Raw genomic sequence first — 23,034 nt, forward strand, 5'->3', positions numbered from 1 at the left:
TGGAATTCTCTGAAGGCTCAGGGACAATGGAGTCAGGAGGAGAGTCTCCTGCCAATAAACATTCTGGAATTGAGAGCAGTTCTCAATGCCCTCCTGGCTTGGCCCCAGTTGACAACTCGGGGGTTCATCAGGTTTCAGTCGGACAACATCACGACTGTAGCTTACATCAACCATCAGGGAGGGACAAGAAGCTCCCTAGCTATGATGGAAGTATCAAAGATAATTTGCTGGGCAGAGTCTCACTCTTGCCACCTGTCAGCAATCCACATCCCGGGAGTGGAGAACTGGGAGGCGGATTTCTTAAGTCGTCAGACTTTTCATCCGGGGGAGTGGGAACTTCATCCGGAGGTCTTTGCCCAAATACTTCGACGTTGGGGCAGACCAGAGATAGATCTCATGGCGTCTCGACAGAACGCCAAGCTTCCTCGTTACTGGTCCAGATCCAGGGATCCAGGAGCAGTCCTGATAGATGCTCTGACAGCACCTTGGGACTTCAGGATGGCTTACGTGTTTCCACCCTTCCCGTTGCTTCCTCGATTGATTGCCAGAATCAAACAAGAGAGAGCATCAGTGATTCTAATAGCACCTGCGTGGCCATGCAGGACTTGGTATGCAGACCTGGTGGACATGTCATCCTGTCCACCTTGGTCTCTACCTCTGAAACAGGACCTTCTGATACAGGGTCCCTTCAAACATCAAAATCTAACTTCTCTGAAGCTGACTGCTTGGAAATTGAACGCTTGATTTTATCAAGACGTGGATTTTCTGAGTCAGTTATTGATACCTTAATACAGGCTAGGAAACCTGTTACCAGAAAGATTTACCATAAGATATGGCGTAAATACCTATATTGGTGTGAATCCAAAGGTTACTCTTGGAGTAAGGTTAGGATTCCTAGGATATTGTCTTTTCTACAAGAAGGTTTAGAAAAGGGTTTATCTGCTAGTTCATTAAAGGGACAGATCTCAGCTCTGTCCATTCTGTTACACAAACGTCTGTCAGAAGTTCCTGACGTCCAGGCTTTTTGTCAGGCTTTGGCCAGAATTAAGCCTGTGTTTAAAACTGTTGCTCCACCATGGAGTTTAAACCTTGTTCTTAATGTTTTACAGGGCGTTCCGTTTGAACCCCTTCATTCCATTGATATAAAGTTGTTATCTTGGAAAGTTCTATTTTTAATGGCTATTTCCTCGGCTCGAAGAGTCTCTGAATTATCAGCCTTACATTGTGATTCTCCTTATTTGATTTTTCATTCGGATAAGGTAGTCCTGCGTACTAAACCTGGGTTCTTACCTAAGGTAGTTACTAACAGGAATATCAATCAAGAGATTGTTGTTCCTTCTTTATGCCCAAATCCTTCTTCAAAGAAGGAACGTCTACTGCACAACCTGGATGTAGTCCGTGCTCTAAAATTTTTACTTACAGGCAACTAAGGAATTTCGACAAACGTCTTCTCTGTTTGTCATTTACTCTGGGCAGAGGAGAGGTCAAAAAGCTTCCGCTACCTCTCTTTCTTTTTGGCTTCGTAGCATAATTCGTTTAGCTTATGAGACTGCTGGACAGCAGCCTCCTGAAAGAATTACAGCTCATTCTACTAGAGCTGTGGCTTCCACTTGGGCCTTCAAGAATGAGGCCTCTGTTGAACAGATTTGCAAGGCTGCAACTTGATCTTCGCTTCATACTTTTTCCAAATTTTACAAATTTGACACTTTTGCTTCATCGGAGGCTATTTTTGGGAGAAAGGTTCTTCAGGCAGTGGTTCCTTCTGTATAAAGAGCCTGCCTATCCCTCCCGTCATCCGTGTACTTTTGCTTTGGTATTGGTATCCCAGAAGTAATGATGACCCGTGGACTGATCACACTTAACAGAAGAAAACATAATTTATGCTTACCTGATAAATTCCTTTCTTCTGTAGTGTGATCAGTCCACGGCCCGCCCTGTTTTTAAGGCAGGTAAATATTTTTTAATTTATACTCCAGTCACCACTTCACCCTTGGCTTTTCCTTTCTCGTTGGTCCTTGGTCGAATGACTGGGAGTGACGTAGAGGGGAGGAGCTATATGCAGCTCTGCTGGGTGAATCCTCTTGCACTTCCTGTTGGGGAGGAGTAATATCCCAGAAGTAATGATGACCCGTGGACTGATCACACTACAGAAGAAAGGAATTTATCAGGTAAGCATAAATTATGTTTTTCCTTATTGACCAGCAGTCCTATCTCATGTTGTCAATGGTTCTTCACAGGCGGCAGACTTTATAAAAGAATTTGGAGGATTTGGGAATAATTGATCCCAGTACCAGTGTTGCCTCAGGGTCATGGGTTTCACCCCAATCTGTTTATTGTCCAAAGGGACTTACAGTAGTCCTAAATTTAACAAGCCTAAACATGTTTATCAAGGTTCCCATTTCTATAGTGAGAACAATACGGAGAATGTTATTCTTTATCTAAAAGGGTCAGTTTATGGCTTCTATAGACCTCAATTATGCATATCTGCGCATCCCTATATACAGCTATCACTTTCAGCTCCTAAAGGTTATGTATCTGCAAAACACTGCCAGTTTGCCGCTTTGTGTTGGGTACATTCTTAGCATTGTTCAGAATTCAGGGCATTTCAGTTACACAGTATCTGGACAACATATTAGTGCAAGCCCATTCTCTCTCACTGAGTATTGCTCATACTTACAAGCTTCTATTTATCTTCAAGACAAAAGTCAGAGAACCAATGTACCTATAAGCTTATTATATCCTGCTATAAGGGTAGCATTTATAGGAGTCATAATAGACTCAATTCTTATGCATCTAGTTCGTGACGGAACTTTGCAAAGTAAAGATTAAGAGGGAGTGTCTCTCCCTACAAAAGGCTCCATTTCCATTAGTGACTCAGTGCATGGAGACAGTGGTTCTTATGGTAACTGCGTCAGGCGCAGTTTCTTTTGCCCCTCTTCACTGGAGACCTCTTTATTTGTCTATGCTACCTCAGTGGTCAAATAATTATATACATTTGGAATAACAGATTGCTTTGGATTTCTCTGTCAGACAATCTTTTTCTTGGGGACACAAAATCTTTCTTTGACCATTGAGCCATCCTTCCTTTGTTTGTCATGAGCAATTGTGCCGACTCATGCTTGGGGGTGGTATGGATTCTCCTCTAGAGGCAAGGCTACCAATTAACATTCTGCAAGGAGTTTGGTCTCCTCTAGAGGCAAGGTTACCAATTAACATTCTGCAACTTTGAGCGATTCTTTGGGCTCTTCAGATCTGGCCCCTATTGAAGGAGGAAAAGTTCATCCATTTCCAGTTGAACAACATCATGGCGGTGGCCTACACAAATCATCAATTGGGGTACCCGCAGTCCACTGATCATGCAGAGACTCTGTCTTAGGCAGAGATAAATAATTTCTCCTTATCTGCAATTCACATACCAGGTGTATAGAACTCGGAGATGGAATATCTCAGCAATCAATCCGTCCATCCTAGAGAGTGGTCTCTCCATTAGGACACTTTTGATCCCTTAGTGATCAGATGGGGATTACAGAGCATAGATCTGACTCTCACTTAGGTATTATACAACATCAAGAGACCCAAAGGCTCACATGATAGGCTCACATGATAGACTCCTTGGTATTTCCATGGGATTTTCATCCAGCATACCTGTTTCCTCCATTTGTTCTTCTTCCAAGAGTCATTGCTCAGATCAGACAGGAGTCAGCATCAGTGATCTTAATTGCTCCAGCCTGGCCCTGCAGGACATCGTATGCGGATCTAGTGCAGATGTCCTCATCTCCCTCATGGATTCTTCCTCTAAGGCAAGACCTATTTTTGCAAGGTCCTCTTTTCCACCAGGATCTCAAATCTCTAAATTTAATTGCGTGTTATGGAGGACTGTGGATCATCATCATTTTACTTAACAAAATTTATGTTTACCTGATAAATTATTTTCTTTTGGAATGATGATGGTCCACAGGCTCCGCTCATTTAAATTTGTGGGCGACAGTTCTAATGACACCTCTGCAGACCCTGCTTTATCTTTCCTACCTATCTGTTTCCTATTTTCTACATGGCTATATGTTAAACTAAGAGAGAGAAGGGAGGTGAGATTAATTTTAAGCTCTGATATGGGTTCTTGACCTACTCCTAGTGGCAGGAAATATATCCCATTTGGAGTACTGTGAACCATCATCATTCCAAAAGAAAATAATTTATCAGGTAAGCATACATTTTGTTATTGTAGCAGTTTAATGTCCATTTAGCTCTACAATACTGGTCATATATTACTGCTCTTTTCAGGACCACTCAATCTATAACTCTCTCATATTATATCACTTCTTTGTACAGGATTCGTTACCCTATAACCTAACTGTACATCAGTTCTATAATACAGCACATTATTACATATAATAGTCTTGTACTTCTATGTTCTCTCATTCAGCACACCAGTATATAAAAATACCCTGTACCATAATTGCTGTGCTACATGACACCATTATGTATAACTGCCTTGTGTATACGACTAAATTGCTTGAATTTTAGAGTATAACCTTGCTCCACTCTTTCTTTTCACAGAGTAATGATGTATTTGGAAGCATGTGGAACTGGCTTTACTTCATCCCTTTAATTATCATTGGATCCTTCTTCATGCTGAACCTCGTTTTAGGTGTTCTTTCTGGGTGAGCACATTTTATGATAGCTTTGCATGATGTTTTGATGTTTCAGTATGCATTTCTTTTAGAATGTAAATATTGAGTATCTGCGATGCATTCAGCTAAGTGTTTATATAGCGCACGCGCATACCTCCCATCCATCCTCACTCTTGTGGGATTGTCAGGTTGGGAGATCTGCCCACTATTGAGGGCTAATGTTGTGGTTTCTAGGGACCACCCAACTTCACCCACAGGATGCCATACTCCACCCATGACACACACTGTGCCGCCGACAGAACAGCTACATGCTCTTCCTGCCTCAGCTTTGAACACAAAAACATGGATTGACCTCCCTGTTCCTGAAAATGCTTGGGTAAATGAATGGGAGGTATGCACTCATGACGTACAATTAAAAAATAAAGGGACATGCTAGGGAAAACATACAGGGAACATGTCTGTCCCAATTCATTAAAGGAATGAATGTAGCATTTCCTGGTGAAGTTTTAAGATTGCACAAGAGCTCTCTTGTGGAATCCCGCTTCCTGCACCTACCCACCCAATCACAAAAGAGCAGGTTTGCCAGTCATCCCAGCCTTTACAGGATCACATGTGCATTCAAGACCAATTAAATGCTCTAACTTATTCAAGTATTTTAGTATTGCACTAATGCTTGACATAACTATGTGTTTAGCCCCACAAAGAAGTTAAATATATAGCTTAAAGGGACATGAAACCCTCAAAACAACTTTACAATTTATTTCTATTATCCATTTTTCTTCATTCTAAAAGTGTTCTTTATTGAAGGACCAGCAATGCACTACTGAGGGCTAGCTGAACACATTGGTAAGCCAATGAAAAGAGGCATATATGTTCAGCCACCAAGCAGCAGCTAGTTCCCAGCTCCTGAGACTACCTAGGTATGCTTTTCAACAAAGAATACCAAATGAACTAAGCAAATTAGCTAATAGAATTTTTTTTTTTAAATTGTATGCTCTATATGAATCATGAAAAAAAAAAAGTTTGAGTTTCATGTCCCTTTAAGTCAAATTTGGGAGCCACAATGCGTTACTACTCCTGACCAGGGCACTTTTGGTGATCCAACATGGATCAGCATACACTTGTAGCAGCTAATCACTCGCTGTGCCCTGTATGGGATTGTCTTGGTAGCGTAACTGTAGCGGGACGTTAGCTAAATGTTTAACCCAGTTTAAATACAAAGATGGGGTGAGAATTGGTACAATAATAAAATGCTCAAACACAGTAAAAAAAGATGTTGCTGACTACAGAACTGCCATTAGTTATGTTTTCTAACTGCTAACGTATTCTTGTTATATTTTGTTCAAGACAAAAGTAATAGCAGAACACACCCAGAATGACCTAAACTTTTTTTTTGTTAATTTCTTCCATTCTACTCTAGAACAATTATAGTATATTATATTGTGTGTAGAAATAAATATTTCTTTCCTATGGCTTGGAGAGTTCACAATGTCATTCCAATTAATAGTGGGATATTCAACTCCTAGCCAGCTTGGAATGATGTTGTGGACTCTCCATGCCAGGAAAGAAAGAATTTTATCAGGTAAGCATACATTTTGTTTTCTTTCCTATGGCATGGAGAGTCCATAACGTCATTCCAAGCTGGCCAGGAGTTGAATATCCCACTAGTAATTGGAATGACGTTGTGGACTCTCCATGCCCGAAAATAAAGAAATTTATCAGGTAAGCATAAATTTTGTTTTTCTTTCTTAAAGGAACAATCAAGCCAAAAATAAACTTTCATGATTCAGATAGGGCATACAATTTGAAACCACTTTCAAATTTACTTTTATCATCAAATTCGCTTTGTTCTCTTGGTATTCTTTGTTGAAAGCTAAACCTAGGTAGGCCCATATACTCATTTCTAAGCCCTTGAAGTACGCCTCTGCATTTTGACAGTTTTTTCACAGCTAGACAATGCTAGTTTATGTGTGCTATATAGATAACATTGTGCTTAAGCCCATGGAGTTACTTATTAGTCAGCACTGATTGGCTAAAATGTAAGTCTGTCAAAAGAACTGAGATAAGGGGCATTCTGCACAGACTTAGATACAGAGACTATCTCTGTATATGAGCTTTGAATATAAAATTATATAAATATATTCAAGGCTCATATACAGAAATGGCGGAAAGAAAATTCTTATGGTAAATTGTTTGTGACAAGAGGTCACAATTTAAGGCTTGAGGAAAGGAGATTAAATCTCCAACAACGTAAACGTTTTTTCACTGTAATCTTATTGTGGAACTAATTAACTAAGAAGGTAGTAAATGCCAAAACCTTAGATATATTTAAAAATGTTTTAGATACATTTTTGGCTAGAAAAAAAATACAGGGATATGATTGCTTGTGTTAACTGGGTCACATTTTTAATGGGATTAATTTAAGCTCAACTGGAACTTTTATTGTAAATATATTGACTTGTATAGGTTGAACTTGATGGACTTCTGCCTTTTTTAGCCTCTTCTATGTTACTATGTTATGTTACAAAGGTAAATAGTGTATTAATAAAACCATGGTGGTTGTGTAAAGCAGGGGAATCGTTTGTAACGCGTCCGTCACCGTTGCAAGTTGCGCACACATCCTCAAAGGAATGTTGGCTGGGCGAGGCAGCCAAAAGAATTTTCGCTGTGCACGCAGCCAAAAGAATTCACCTGGATACAGCGAAGCTGCATCCCGGTGGATTCTGAAAATGGTAGGGTTATGAAAGAATCCACCGTATCCACTGCCATTTTCGGAATCCTCTTGGATGCAGCATTGGCAAACCCAAAGCCTTAAAAAAATAAAAAAATAAAAATGCAGCCGCCCCCACGAAATATCGAAAAAACACGTAACCGCCTGCAAGAAATAAATTATTTTATTTTTAAGATTAGGGATTTAATGGGCTGGAAAAGAGCTGATTGCCCTTTTTAGGGCAGTAAAAGAGCTGAATGCCCTTTTAAGGGCAATGCCCATACAAATGTCCCTTTAGGGGCAATGGGTAGTTTAGGTTTTTTTAGTGTTAGTTTTTCTTATTTTGGGGGGTTTGGTAGGTGGGGTTTTTTTTACTGTTAGGGGTAATTGGTCATTTGTTTAGGTAAAAGAGCTGTTTAACTTAGGGCAATGCCCTACAAAAGCCCTTTTAAGGGCTATTGGTAGTTTAGTATTAGATTAGGGGTGTTTTTATTTTGGGAGGAATTTTTTATTTTTATAGGGGTATTAGTTTAGGTTGAATGTTTTTATTTTGGATAGCTTTGTTTATTTTTTTTGGTAATTGTACATTTTTTATTTTTTGTAATTTTATTTTAAAGTGCTTTTTATTAGAAATTTTTGCAATATACATACAAAGAAAAAAGTACTTTTATCATTACATACTCATCTCTATTGAAATACAGATATTTAAGACATATCAATAATCCATCCACCCGCATTCAAACCCTCTCTTCTATCAGAATATCTACTGCTAAGTGGGTTTATCATTTCACAGCATATTTTTCACTTATACTTAACTTCTCTTGTACCACCATATAGACGGGCTGCATAGTGGTGGGATGAGTAGCAATCGCTTCAAACATATTAAGGTCAGTGACCAAAACAACAACAATAACTATACTAACTTTACCTCCTATGTTCATATAAAACAGTGTCTCTCTCTGAGAGTGGTACTGTACCTGAAAAGTAGAGACACCTCTTCCCACGGCGCACCCCCGACAACTCCGACAACCCCGCATCTGTTCATGTGAGTTTCAGACTTTAGGTGTTTGTTCTGGTCTGCCTATCCAGTAGAACCATACCCTTTGCACTGTCTCTCTATTATTTAGGATTCCTGCTGCTTCCTCATACATGGTGTAGGTGAACTGTATTTTATTGTATATCTCCGTCCATGTTGGTGTTCCTATTTTCCAGTATCTCGCGATACATATTCTTGTGATCGTGCATAAAATTCTAATGAAAGTATTCAAGTGTCTATGATAGGTTTCTATGGGTTCATGTAATAGTGCCTGTTGTATGGTAAGAGTGACCTCTTCATCTATCAGCTGGCCTATAAACGAAGATAGCTTTCTCCATAGTTCCTGCACAGCCACACAATCCCACCACATGTGTTTGTATGTGCCTTTCCGTCCGCACCCTCTATAGCAAAGGTTGCTCCCCTGGGGTTTAATGTGTGCATATCTGACTGGGGTTAGATACCACCTAAAGGCTGTTTTCAATGTGTTCTCCTTTAAATCAACACTTAATAAGCCTTTATCTCCCGATTGGAGTAGTAATTCCCACTCCTGTTTATCTTTCACTATTCCCAGTTCCTTCTCCCATGCTAACATTATTTGTGTTTTTGGTGCCGATGGGGGGGATTGGAAAGTTACATATAGTTTGGATATTGAGTGTTTGAGTCTATGTGAGCTGGTGCTGGAGGTTTCTAACATCGTAATCATCTTCCTAGGTGCATTTTTAAGGAATTCTCGGAGAGAAGATTGCAGCTGTAAATATATGAACCAGTGTAGCTTTAGTGGAGCAATCTTCTCTTGTAGGTGAGAGAAAGGTAACAGTGCCCCCTTCTCTACTATGTCTGCTACCCTATAGAGACCCTTATTTCCCACTTCTGTATATGTTTATGTGTGTCCCCCTGTAGAAGATATCTAATTGGCATCAGTAAGGAGTTTTTAGGGAAGATGTCTTCTCTCCTCCTGACTTTCGACCACATCTGGACGGTAAGAGCTCTTGTGTGTGTTTTCGGGTAGTGGTCGGTGTCCTTATTCTGTTGTGTGGCCCACAAAATGGAGTCTGTGTAAGTCCTCCCCTCTAGTTCCGCCTCTAAGGTAATCCAGACCGCATCTCCCTCTCTCTTCAGTATCATCGCATCCTGCGCTGTTCTGGCTGCTCTATAATAGTCCATTAAGTTAGGCCCCTCGATCCCTCCCAGTGATCTATGTCTATGCACTAAGTGTTTAGAGATCCTTGCCATTTTGGTACCTCTAATGAAAGCTGAGAGATCTGTCTGTATCCTTTCGACATCTGCAGTGACAATCTTTATCGGAAGTGCTCTAAATAAGTAGAGTAGTCGGGGTAAAATGGTCATTTCGACTGCAGCTAATCTGCCCATCCAAGAGAAATTATATTTGCGCCATTTTGCGATATCCTGCCTAATTCTTTGAAACAGAGGTGTGTAGTTGTATTTGTATAGATGTTGTGTCTGTTGTGAGAGATTAATCCCTAAGTATTTAAGTGTGTGCTTGACCCACCGAAAATCAAAGTTTAGCTCTAGTAGTTTCTTTGTCTGGTGAGGGATAGCTATAGGGAGAATCTCACATTTATCCGAGTTGATTTTATAGCCTGAGATGGCCGAAAAGGACGCTAACACTGCATATAAATTGGGTAAGGAGATGAGAGGCTTTGTGATGGTCAATAGGATATCATCTGCGAACAGGGTCAGTTTGTATTCTGAGTGTGTCGTCTTAACTCCTTCTATGTCTGGATGCGTTCTTATTCTAGTTGCCAGAGGTTCAATGCAGAGTGCAAATAGTAAGGGCGACAAGGGACACCCTTGTCTTGTGCCATTAAGTATGGGGAAGGTGGCGGATCTATAGCCTCCCGCAGTCACCTGAGCCTGGGGTTTCGAGTATATTGCTCGAATAGCTGTCATGAAGGTGCCCTCAAAGCCCATTTTTACTAAAACCTTGGTCATATATTTCCAGTCAATTCTATTGAACGCCTTCTCCGCATCCAGCGATAGTACCAGAGAAGGCGTCCCCTGTCTTTCTAGATGATAAATGATGTTACTGATTCTGCGAATGTTATCTGGGGCTTCCCTGTCTTTAATGAATCCTACCTGATCTGGGTGAACTAGGCTAGGGAGAATTTCCTTAAGTCGATTTGCTAATACCTTTGTAAACAGTTTCAGAACCTGGTTTATTAATGAGATTGGGCGATCATTTTTACATCTTTTATGGTCCCTTTCAGGTTTGGGGATCACCACTATTTTTGCTAGTTGTAACTCACTCGGGATATAATTCCCTTCTAAGATATAATTACAGAATTTAGTCAGATGTGGTATTAAGGTGCCACGAAACAATTTATAATATTCTCCTGTGAAGCTGTCAGGGCCTGCTGTTTTACCCGGCTTAAGGTCTTTAACTGCTTTCACTACTTCCAGGGTGGTGATTGGGGCATTTAGACTATGTCTTTGTTCATTAGTGAGAACTTTTAATGGGCAATTGGCAAGGAATTCTTCGGTGGTTTTATCTGACTCTGTATTGTGAAGGACTTTTTCCCCGTCGTAAAGTTTGCTATAAAAGGTGGCGAATGTGTCTACTATCTCTTGTGGGTCCGAAGTCATTGTCCCTTGTTCTGTTTCTATCATAGGAATGAATGAGGCCTTGCCCATTTCCCTAATCTTGTGTGCCATAAATTTATCTGGTTTATTGGCATAAATGAAATAGTGTGCCTTTAATTTTTGAATTGCTCTTGCAGCTTGAGAGTTTAGGATTTTCGCTAACATGGTTTTCTTGGTTTGGAGGGTCTGTAGTATCGTCCCTTTCCCCGTTAACTTATGTCGTCTCTCTAGCGTTTCTATCTCCTCGTGTAACTGTTCCAGTAATTGTCTGTTGTGGCGCTTTAATCTGGCACTCTCCTGTATCAATTGTCCCCTGACCACCGCCTTATGTGCTGCCCATGTGTTTATAGGATTAGTTGTGGTGTCTATATTTATCCCCCAGTACTCCACCAGCGACTGCAGAATCTTATCATGTCTTTGTGGGTTTTTCATAAGGGTTGGGTCAAAGGTCCATGATCTTTTCCTTTTGGTGTCTTGCATCCCACTCAACTCTAATAATAGAATAGAGTGGTCTGACCACACACATGCATTTATAGTTGAGTTCTGCAGCAATGGGAGAAGCACCTGGCTAACATATATGTAGTCCAATCTTGTGTATGTTTTATGAGCCATGGAGTAAAACGTGGTGTCGCTTGTTGCCCCGTATAGTGAGTGCCAGGAATCCATCAAGGAGTGTGGTGACAGAGAATCCTGTATCGATTTAATTATTCTGTTATGTCTGTGTTGTTTATTGGATAAGGAGATATATTTAGTCTCTACTTGTGGGGACATAGTTATATTAAAATCTCCCGCTAGTATAATTTTGGTTTGGGACCATTGAGTCAATAGAAGGGATATGTGTCTGAAGAAATCATGCTGATTATCATTGGGGGCATAAATGTTGCATAAGGTCACCTCAGTATCTAGTATCCTTCCTCTGACTATCAAGTATCTACCTTCCGGGTCTGCTAAAGTGCTTTCATGAGTAAAGTCGATAGAGGAATGTATAAGAATTGAAACTCCCCTCTTTTTTGCGTCCGCAGTGGCATGGTAATGTGTGCGAAAGTGTTTTGTCCAGTATTTTGGGATATTGCTTTTAAGGAAGTGTGTTTCCTGGAGAAACAAGATATTGGTATTTAGGCGTGTATATTGGGACATAGCTAGTCTCCTTTTGGGGTCAGTGTTGAGTCCTCTGACATTGTGTGACACTACATGTATGTTGCTAGACATTGTGGTGTTCTCTAACCCTTGTCTGTGCTCTGGATGTGTGGTGCTCATCAGTTATTACCTTCAGATAAGATGTCCTTTTTGATATAGTGTTAATCTTCGGAATCAGGGTGTCACAGGGGTGCGCCGTAGGGATGCCACTAGGAGGAGAAAAAACAATTGGGGGGGGGAAACATGTCCCAGGATTAAGAGTTGAAACCAAAACTTTATCTTTAACATTGGGATTGAACATTTGAAAAAAAAAAGAAAAAATAACCTGTAAACAGTTGCTTGTTTCCCATTTATCCCTTTATTAAAAGGGAGGGCTGGGAGGGCCCATCTAGACATATCAACTTTTGTTCTAATAATCAGATAAAAGAAAAGAAAGGGAAGGCATTGTAAGACATTAGATATACAAAACATTGATGTAAGCCTAGATCTCGCCTCTAGTAGGCCACATCACTTTATAAGACTATACTGTCTATAATGTTAGAATGCCAATTAAGAGCTATACATAGCCTGTGTTCCCCTTCATCTCCTTCTACTCCATAGGTGTCTTGGTGCTGGAGACCTCCAGAGGAAGTCTTTCCTTCCTTTGATTATTGCTTTACTCTAGAGTCCCCAGTCTCAAAAGGTTAATGGAAGAGATTCTAATTAAAGTTCTTTGTCTCTGAATTCCTTTGTCCTCCGCTTCTTATACCTTGATGTGTGCCATTTAGACTGGTCATCTCTGCGTATAGATACTGGCCTGGGTGCTGTTGGTGATTCTCTCTCAGGTAGCAAGGGGGTATCGAGGCCTAACGCCTCACACACTTCGGGGATGTCTTCAGGTTCCTTAATAGTTATGACTTTAGTGTCCTTTGTTATAATTAATGCGAAGGGGAAGTCCCATCTGTATTGTATCTGCTTTTGTCTCAGCAGGGAGGTAAGGGGACGTAGGGCACCTCGCCTCTGCAAAGTCCGAAGACTCAAGTCTTGATAAAATTGGATCACGTTTCCTTGAAATTTGAAAATGGGTTGTTTTCTAGCTGCCTGGAGAATCTTCTCTTTGTCTGGGAAAAAAGTCATTTTAATCACGACATCTCTCGGAGGGAGACCCACCTTTGGTTTGGCCTTTAATGCTCTGTGAGCTCTTTCAACATGGAAGGTGTAGTCTGGAGATGAATTTGTGATCTGGGTAAAAAGCTGTGTTAGATAGGCCAGAAGTTCTGTCCCTGTTATTTCCTCTGGGACCCCTTTCAGCCTAAGATTGTTTCTTCTGCTCCTGTTCTCCAGGTCGTCTAATTTGTCCTGGAACTCCATCAGCTGTTGTTGTTGTGTTGAGACCATCTGAGATATTTCATCCACATTCTCAACCATGGCATCCTTTTGGTCTTCCAGTGTATCTATCCTGTTTCCCATATCTGTTAGGTCGGATTTAATCTCTGATAGACTGTTGGTAACCGATGAATGGATGGAGTCAATTTTCTCCCAGAGTTTCTCAAATTTGTCGGCAATGTCTTTTTTTGAAACAAGGTTCTGTAGGTCGGCCTTAGTTAGTGGGGAAGTATTTTCTGGTTGTTGTATGGAGTCAAGGTCCGAATCCTCACCCTCCTCCATGTCTTTATTGGGTTTGGTAGATTGCGAAGATTTAAAGAAAGAGGACACTGAAGAGGGTTTAGTAGTTGATTTATCACCTTTCATTACTCTCCTTGAAGACATTATGTTGTTAAGCGGTGTGTACCGTTGTATTGTGCTGTATGGTAGGGTTCTATCTGTGAGAGGTCGAAGTTAGTTCTTTAATTATCTGGAACTTTACATGTGGCGTTGTTGCAATATTATGGAGGACATATGGATGTTAATATTCCATGGATTCGAAAAGGCTCAGCTTTCCCTGTGCATTATTCTTCTAGACGGCTCTCCCCTCTGGGTCTGCTGTATGGATTACATGACCAGGGGTTGTCTTTTGGTTATTTTCGTTTGTAAGGTTAGTATGACAAAGGAGCTAAGGCTTTCAAGCCGGTGTTTCTTTTCTTCTTCTCTTTTTCACCTCCCAGAGGGTTTGGCTGTTTGAGATTGTCCTCCTCCCCAGGGCAGTTGTCCTCACAGGACGATCACGGGAAAAGGTATAGGGGGTATGACCTGTCCCCCGTAAGGGGTGACAGGAAAAGGGAGGGGAGAAGACACCAAAGTTTCTTCCGTCTAAGTGATGCTAAGCTGAGTTGCAGGGTCTGGCTGCGTTTGTTTCACTAGAGGTTAAATCCCTGTTGTGCGAAGAGGGAAACAAGTACCACAGCTGTATATAACTCTTGTATCAGCCTAATGGTATGTTTGCTCCTGCAGCTTTCAATTGATTAGTAAGATGCGTTCCATTAAATATTTGTAACCCAGATGATTTTCTCTTTAGAGATGTTTCTCTCCCACCCTGACTGGAACTGGTCCACAAGAGACTAGGTGAGTGTGTTTTCTTTGGGGGAGCCTGCAATGGGGGTGTGTGTGTAGGGGTATCTATAGGGGCCAGAGAACAAGTCTTATCTGCTATACAGGTGTTATATAAAGGCAGGGAGGCTTCTGCCTGTAAGGCAAGTATATCTTACTTCATAGGATGGCATTAGCTTAGAGTAGAGATAACAATTATGCAGAGCCTCTAGTGCCCGGTTTCACAGTCATCTGTGGTCCACCTAAAACATATAAATAGCAGAGGGTGCCCAAAAGTTTAGCTCTGAGCGGTGGTCTAATGAGGAGACTTGTAGGGTTAACTATCCTGTGTTTATAAGTGAATACAACCCCTTGTGCTCTTTGTAGGGCAGAAGTGAAAATAGATATCTTTGCAATAGTTCACTAGTGGAAAAGTTCAGTAACAAGGGCTCCTTCTGCCAGATTTCACCAGATACATGAAGATGCGTTATTATATTAATTATTCAGCCCTGTATATGATGAATGAGCCTAGGAATGGGCATTAATGATACCGGGGCAAGTTTTGGGCTCTCACTGACCTCTGGTGTGAATTGACAGGCTGCTGCGCGGGTTGGGATAATTGTAGGGTATGGAAACACTTGCCCAGGTTTTATCTGCTGATTGGGTAGTGTAGATAAGAAGAAAAGAAAGTCTCTGTGTGCTTAAAGCACTCTTACCCAGTCCCTTCGTTCTACTCCTGTATGTGGCAGTGATAGTTAGGCCGCGGTGGTAGGCCTCAATATGGCGGGTCTTCGCGCCCAAATCAGCAGTGATGGCGCACCTCGGATCTAATGCAGCCTCACTTGGTCCCCTCGGGAGATCACCAGGAATCTCCCGTTACTGCTGCAAAAAGGTAATTGATCGAGATGGGGGTCCGGTCCTAGCCGTGTGCCCCCGTTGCGGGTCTTCAGCTGTTTTTACCCGTTGGTGTAAGGGGGTGGCCGCGGCTCCGTCCGGAGCGGAGGTTGGTCACTCTGGGCAGCGGAGGGAGGGTGAGATCTGTGGTCGGTGGCTCAGCGGATCAGGCCACAGTGTCTTCGGGAGGTTCCGGCTTAGCTGCGGTAGTGGCAAAGACAGTCTTAAAGGACCCGCGCCCCTCTTACAGTTGTAGGTAGGCTTTAGTAGCTTGAGGAGTAGTCTGAGTGTAAGTGTCCAAGCCTCATCTGTCGCCCGCTCACTCGGGGTGTCCCAGAGCGGAGCCCCGACCCTCTGGGGTCCTGAGAGAGGCCTGGGTATGCAGACTGTCACAGTTTCTTTCGGTCCGGTAACTGGGTGTCCTCCGTAAAAAGGGAAAAGAGAAAAAAAAAAAGTTTTGAAATTCTTGAAATTCTGTATATTCGTATCTAGGGTGCTTCTTGCTTTTAGGGATGGGAAATTTACACTGTTTCTAAATTAATTAGGGCTCTAAATATACTTAAATATTCTAATTCAGAGGGAGCTTGCCTAAAGTGCTGCCACTCTGCTCTGCGGTTAGCTCCGCCCCCCTATTTCTCTTGTTAAGTGTATCCAGTCCACGGATCATCCATTACTTATGGAATATATTCTCCTTCCCAACAGGAAGCTGCAAGAGTCCACCCACAGCAAAGCTGCTATATAGCTCCTCCCCTAACTGCCATATTCAGTCATTCTCTTGCAAGCCTCAACATAGATAGGAGGTCGTGAGAGTCTGTGGTGCTTTCTACTTAGTTTATTCTTCAATCAAAAGTTTGTTATTTTTAAATGGCACCGGAGTGTGCTGTTTATCTCAGGCAGTATTTGGAAGAAGAATCTGCCTGCGTTTTTCTATGATCTTAGCAGACGTAACTAAGATCCATTTGCTGTTCTCACACATTCTGAGGAGTGAGGTACTTCAGAGGGGGAATGGCGTGCAGGTTTTCCTGCAGATAAGGTATGTGCAGTAAAATATTTTTCTAGGAATGGAATTGACTAAGAAAATACTGCTGATACCGAAGTAATGTAAGTAAAGCCTTAAATGCAGCGATAGCGACTGGTATCAGGCTTATTAATAGAGATACATACTCTTGTAAAAATGTGTTTTAAAACGTTTGCTGGCATGTTTAATCGTTTTTTAACATATGTTTGGTGATAAAACTTATTGGGGCCTAAGTTTTTTCCACATGGCTGGCTTAAATTTTGCATAGAAACAGTTAACTGAAGCTTCCCACTGTTGGCTGTGGCAGTTTGTTGTGTCTGTTTTTAAAAACGTCTATGTCTTTTTTTTTTTTTTTTTATCTGTTTTTTGCATTAAGGGGTTAATCATCCATTTGCAAGTGGGTGCAATGCTCTGTTACCTTATTACATGTACTGTAAAAATTTCGTTTGTTTTACTGCCTTTTTTTCACTGTTTTTCAAATTTTGACAAAATTTGTTTCTCTTAAAGGCACAGTAACGTTTTATATATTTGCTTGTTAACTTGATTTAAAGTGTTTTCCAAGCTTACTAGTCTCATTATTAGTCTGTTCTAACATGTCTGACATAGAGGAAGCTCTGTGTTCATTATGTTTTAAAGCCATGGTGGAACCCCATCTTAGAATGTGTACCAGATGTACTGATTTCATGTTAAACAATAAAGATCATTTTTTGTCTTTAAAAACATTATCACCAGAGGATTCTGTCGTGGGGGTAGTTATGCCGACTAACTCTCCCCACGTGTCAGACCTTTTGACTCCCGCTTTAGGGACTCACGCTCAAATGGCGCCAAGTACATCAAGGGCACCCATAGCGTTTCTTTTACCAGGGGATTCTGTCGAGGGGAAAGTTATGCCGACTAACTCTCCCCACGTGTCAGACCCTTCGACTCCCGCTTCAGGGACTCACGCTCAAATGGCGCCAAGTACATCAAGGGCGCCCATAGCGTTTATTTTACAAGACATGGCAAAGGTGGTGAATAATATTCTGGCAGCAGTATTAGTCAGACTACCTGAAATTAAAGGAAAGCAGTTAGCTCTGGGGGTAGATACAGAGCATACAGACGCTTTAAGAACCATGTATGATACTACCTCACAATATGCTTAGTCTGTGGGTGATTTTTTTTTGACTCAGGGAAGATGATTTAACCTGATTCTGATATTTCTACATTTAAAATTTATGCTTGAGAACCTCCACTTGTTGCTCAGGGAGGCTTTGGCTGCTCTGAATGAATGTGTACAATCGCAGGGCCAGAGAAATTGTGTAGACTGGATAAATAATATGCAGTGCCGGTGTGTACTGATGTTTTTCCAATACCTAAAGAGGTTTACTAAAAAATTTTTAATAAGGAATGGGATAGACCAGGTGTGCCGTTCTCTTCCCCTCCTATTTTTTAGAAGAATGTTTTCTAATAGTTACCACCACACGGGACTTCTGGCAGACAGTTCCTAAGGTGGAGAGAAGAGTTTCTACTCTAGCTAAGCGTACCACTACCTCTGACGAGGACAGTTGTGCTTTTTAGATCCAATGGATAAAAAATGTTTATTCAACAGGGTTTTATCCTGCAGCCCCTTGCATACATTGCTTCTGTCACTGCTGCTGCGGCGTTCTGGGTTGAGTCTCTTGATGAGGCTTTACAGTTAAGCGACTCCATTGGATGAATATATTTGACAAGCTTATGCTAGCCAATTCCTTTGTTTTCTGATGCCTTGTTCATTTGACTAGACTAACGGCTAAGAATTCTGTTTTTTACTATACTGGCGCGCAGAGCACTATGGCTTATATCATGGTCAGCTGTCGTGACTTTAATAAATAAGCTACTTAACTTCCCTTCAAGGGGCAGACCCTATTCGGGCCTGGTTTGAAGGAGATTATTGCTTATATCACTGGAGGAAAAGGTCATGCCCTTCCTCAGGATAGGTCTAAATCAAGGGCAAAAAAAAAAAAAAAAGTCTAATTTTCGTACCTTTTAAAAACTTCTGGGCAGGTGTGGCATCCTCTTCCTCTAAGGCAAAACAAGAGGGAATTTTTGCTCAGTCCAAGGCGGTCTGGAGACAATCGGACCTGGAACAAAGATAAGCAGGCCAAGGAGCCTGCTGCTGCCTCTAAGGCAGCATGAAGGAACGGACCCCTATCCGGTAACGGATCCTATAGGGGGCAGACTTTCATTCTTTGCCCAGGCGTGGGCAAGAGATGCCCAGGATCCCTAGGCATTGGAATTTATATCCCAGAGATATCTTCTGGATTTCAAAGATTCCCCCCCAAAAAAAGGGGAGATTTCGCCTTTCACAATTATCTGCAAACCAGATAAAGAAGGAGGCATTCTTACATTGTGTACGAGATCCATTCAGTTCCAAGAGAGGAACAGGGACAGAGTTTTTACTCAAATCTGTTTGTGGTTCCCAAGGAGAGGGAACCTTCAGACCTATTTTGGATCTAAAGATCTTAAACAAATTCCTCAGAATTCCGTCATTTAAGATGGAAACTATTCGTACCATCTTAACTATGATCCAGGAGAGTCAATAGAGGACTACAATGGATTTGAAGGATGCTTATCCTCACATTGTGATGCATAAAGATCACCATCGTTTTTCAGGTTTGCCTTTCTAGACAGGCATTACCAGTTTGTAGCTCTTTCCTTTGGGATATCTACAGCCCCAAGAATCTTTATGGAGGTTCTGGGGTCGCTTTGGCGGTCCTTAGACCGCGGGGCATAGAAGTGGCCCCTTATTTAGACGACATCCTGATACAGGCGTCAAACATCCAAATTGCCCAGTCTCATACGGACGTAGTACTGGCATTTCTGAGATCACATGGGTGGAAAGTGAACAAGGAAAGAGTTCTCTATCCCCAATCTCAAGGGTTTCCCTCCTAGGGACTCTGATAGATTCTGTAGAAATGAAAATTTACCTGACGGAGTCCAGGTTGTCAAAGTTTCTAAATTTCTGCCGTGTTTTTTCATCCCATCCGCGCCCTTCGGTGGCTCAGTACATGAATGAAATCGGCTTAATGGTAGCGGCAAGGGACATAGTACCGTTTGCACGTCTACATTTCAGACCGCTGCAACTATGCATGCTCAGTCAGAGGAATGGGGATTACACAGATTTGTCCCCCTGTTAAACCTGGACCAAGAGACCAGAGATTCTCTTCTCTGGTGACTATGTCGGGTCCATCTGTCCAAGGGTATGACCTTCCGCAGGTCAGATGGGACAATTGTTACAATAGATGCCAGCCTTTTAGGTTGGGATGCAGTCTGGAACTCCCTGAAGGCTCAGGGATAGTGGACTTAAGAGGAGACCCTCCTTCTAATAAATATTCTGGAACTGGGAGTGATATTCCATGCTCTTCAGACTTGGCCTCAGTTAGCAACTCTGAGGTACATCATACTCAGTCGGACAATATACACGACTGTGGCTTACATCAGCCATCAAGGGGGAACAGAAGTTCCCTAGCGATGTTAGAAGTCTTACAATAATTCACTGGACAGAGACTCACTCTTGTCTATCAGCTATCCATATCCCAGGTGTTGAGAACTGGGAGGTGGATTTTCTAAGTCGTCAGACTTTTCTTCCGGGGGAGTGGGATTTCCTCCGGAGGTCAAGACCAAGCAGGAGAGGGCTTTGGTGTTTTTGACAGCGCCTGCGTAGCCACGCAGGACCTGGTATGCAGATCTGGTGGACATGTCATCCTTTCCATCACGGTCTCTGCTTCTGAGACAGGTCCCTCTACCTCAGGGTCCTTTCAACCATCTAAATAGAATCAATCTGAGATGGACTGCCTGGAGACTGAACGCTTGATGTTATCAAAGCATGGCTTCTCCGAGTCAGTCATTGATACCTTAATACAGACATGAAAGCCTGTCTCTAGGAAAATTGAACATAGATATGGTGTAAATATCTGATTGTTATGAATCCAAGGGTTACTCATGGAGTAAAGTCTGGATTCCCAGGATATTATCTTTTCTCCAAGATGTTTTTGAGAAAAGGGTTGTCAGCTAATTCCTTAAAAGGGGACAGATTTTTACTCTATTTTTTTGCACAAGCGTCTGGCAGGTATTCTAGACGTTCAGGCATTTGGTCAGGCTTTGGTTAGATCCAAGCCTGTGTTTAAAACTGTTGCTCCGCCATGGAGCTTAAACCTGATTCTTAAGGTTCTTCAAGAAGTTCCGTTTGAACCTTTTTTGTTCCATAGATATCAATCTTTATCTTGGAAAGTTCCTTTTGGGTAGCTAATTCCTCGACTCGTAGAGTCTCCAAGTTATCTGTGTTACAATGTGATTCTCCTTATCTGGTCCTTCGTACGGATAAGGTAGTCCTGCGTACCAACCTGGGTTTTTTCCTAAGGTGGTATCTAACAAGTACATCACTCAAGAGATAGTTGTTCCATGCTTGTATCCTAATCCTTCCTCAAAGAAGGAACGTCTATTACACAATATTGGACGTGGTTTGTGCTTTAAAGTTTTACTTACAAGCTACTACAGTTTTCATCAAACGTTCACCTTGTTTGTTGTCTATTCTGGACAGAGGAGAGGTCAAAAGACTTCAGCAGCCTCTCTGTCTTTTTGGTTAAAAAGCATAATTCATTTAGCTTATGAGACTGCTGGACAGCAGCCTCCTGAAGGGATTACAGCTCATTCTACTAGAGCTGTGGTTTTCACTTGGGCCTTTTTTAAATGTGGCTTCTGTTGAACAGATTTACAAGACGGAGTCTTGGTCTGCGCTTCATACTTTTCAAATTTAACAAATTTGATACCTTGCTTCTTCGGAGGCTATTTTTGGGAGAAAGGGTTTTTTACAGGCAGTGGTAACTTCCGTTTAAGTACCTGCCTTGTCCCTCCCATCATCCGTGTACTTTAGCTTTGGTATTGGTATTCCATAAGTAATGGATGATCCGTGGACTGGATACACTTAACAAGAGAAAACATAATTTATGCTTACCTGATAAATTTATTTCTCTTGTAGTGTATCCAGTCCACGGCCCGCCCTGTCACTTTAAGGCAGGTAATTTTTTCATTTGAACTACAGTCACCACTGCACCCTATGGTTTTTCCTTTCTCTGCATGTTTTCGGTCGAATGACTGAATATGGCAGTTAGGGGAGGAGCTATATAGCAGCTTTGCTGTGGGTGGACTCTTGCAGCTTCCTGTTGGGAAGGAGAATATATTCCATAAGTAATGGATGATCCGTGGACTGGATACACTACAAGAGAAATAAATTTATCAGGTAAGCATAAATTATGTTTTTTTGTAATTTTAGCTTTGGGGTTGTAGTTTTTTTTTGTTTAATAGACTGCCCTCTGGGCAGGCTTATCGCCTAGTGGGTTATAAAGAGATTATTAAACAATAAAGATTCTGAAGTAGACTGTCCCTTTAAGGTAGTGAGAGTAAATGATTCCTTACTGTTGGGAATTCATCATTTGACCACCAGGAGGAGGCAAGACACCCAACAGCAAGAACTTTAATATACCCTCCTAGTATTTCTTTGCCTCTCTTAGGAGATGGTGAAGATAGAGGTGCTCAGGATTTTATTTAACAAATTAAGGGATCTTCGATCCCACATTCCCCTCATAAGGTGAAACGTGGAAGGGAGGGGTATAGGAGAGTACTGGCTGTGCAATGTAAATCTCCTGCTGGAGTTTTGGTAAAGCTTTCGCTGGGACTGGTGGTTCTTCAGCTTCCTCCTGTTAGGCCATGTAGATGGTAAATAACCTCAGTATATCCTCTAATGTCTAGTACAGTACTTGGTGGGCTCTCTACTGTATCCTCATGTTGCATCAGGGTAAGATCATTGAAGTGGGCAGTTGCTGGGTAAGTACCTGCATTTTTCACACAGTTCACTGGGTACATTTGCCAGTGAACATTAGCCAGTATACAGCAGCACTGTGATAAATCTTGTACATATCACATTTTATTTTCACTGTGACTAATCAGTGTTTAAAGCCACCAGTGTCAAGCTGGGCTCTTGTCTGTTTATGGGCTATTGCCCCTTTAAGATTTTTTGGACTTTACTTTGTCGATTAGGCATTTCTTGTGCTGCTTTTTATGTCATACAGAGAAGGAGGTTTTATTGTACTGGGGCAGAGTGGGAGCAGATTTTCTCAGAGCGCAGTGCGGGTGCATTTTCTCTCTGGAAAGGAGAGCATTAAGCTGTTTTCCCGCCCTCAAGACATTTATGCGTGCTCACTCTGCCGGCGGCCATCGTTCACTGCATTCACTTTCATCTCTGCTGAGCGGTTTTCTGGATGGGGTAAGATTCCCTATACCAGGAGAAAGGGATTATGTTGTCAAGGGGATATAACAACTTTATTGTTGTAATATTTATTTTTTGGAACATTTAGCAACTTTTAATTGCATAACTATATAATATATTGTGCTTGATTTCTGTGCAGTAGTCTATGTTGCTGCTATTCTTGTACTATCATTTCTCAGTGCCGGTAATTTAATCTGTTTTGCTGTGGAGTTTATTTTCCATATAAGTTATAGAGGAGACTGTAGCTGTCCCTCCTGGGTTAGAACCATTAGAGGGTAA

At 41.7% G+C, this 23,034-nt stretch overlaps 1 protein-coding gene across 1 annotated transcript in view; it reads left to right on the top strand.

The window, feature by feature from the left end:
• Positions 1-23,034, top strand: part of CACNA1A (calcium voltage-gated channel subunit alpha1 A) — a 632,851-nt gene that overhangs the window by 193,723 nt on the left and 416,094 nt on the right. Inside the window, exon 6 of the mRNA XM_053718181.1 lies at positions 4,558-4,661. Coding sequence (XP_053574156.1) covers positions 4,558-4,661 — 104 coding nt within the window. The remainder of the gene's footprint in view (positions 1-4,557; positions 4,662-23,034) is intronic.

The sequence above is a fragment of the Bombina bombina genome, chromosome 6, assembly GCF_027579735.1.
Source record: "Bombina bombina isolate aBomBom1 chromosome 6, aBomBom1.pri, whole genome shotgun sequence".
NCBI classification, from domain to species: domain Eukaryota; kingdom Metazoa; phylum Chordata; class Amphibia; order Anura; family Bombinatoridae; genus Bombina; species Bombina bombina.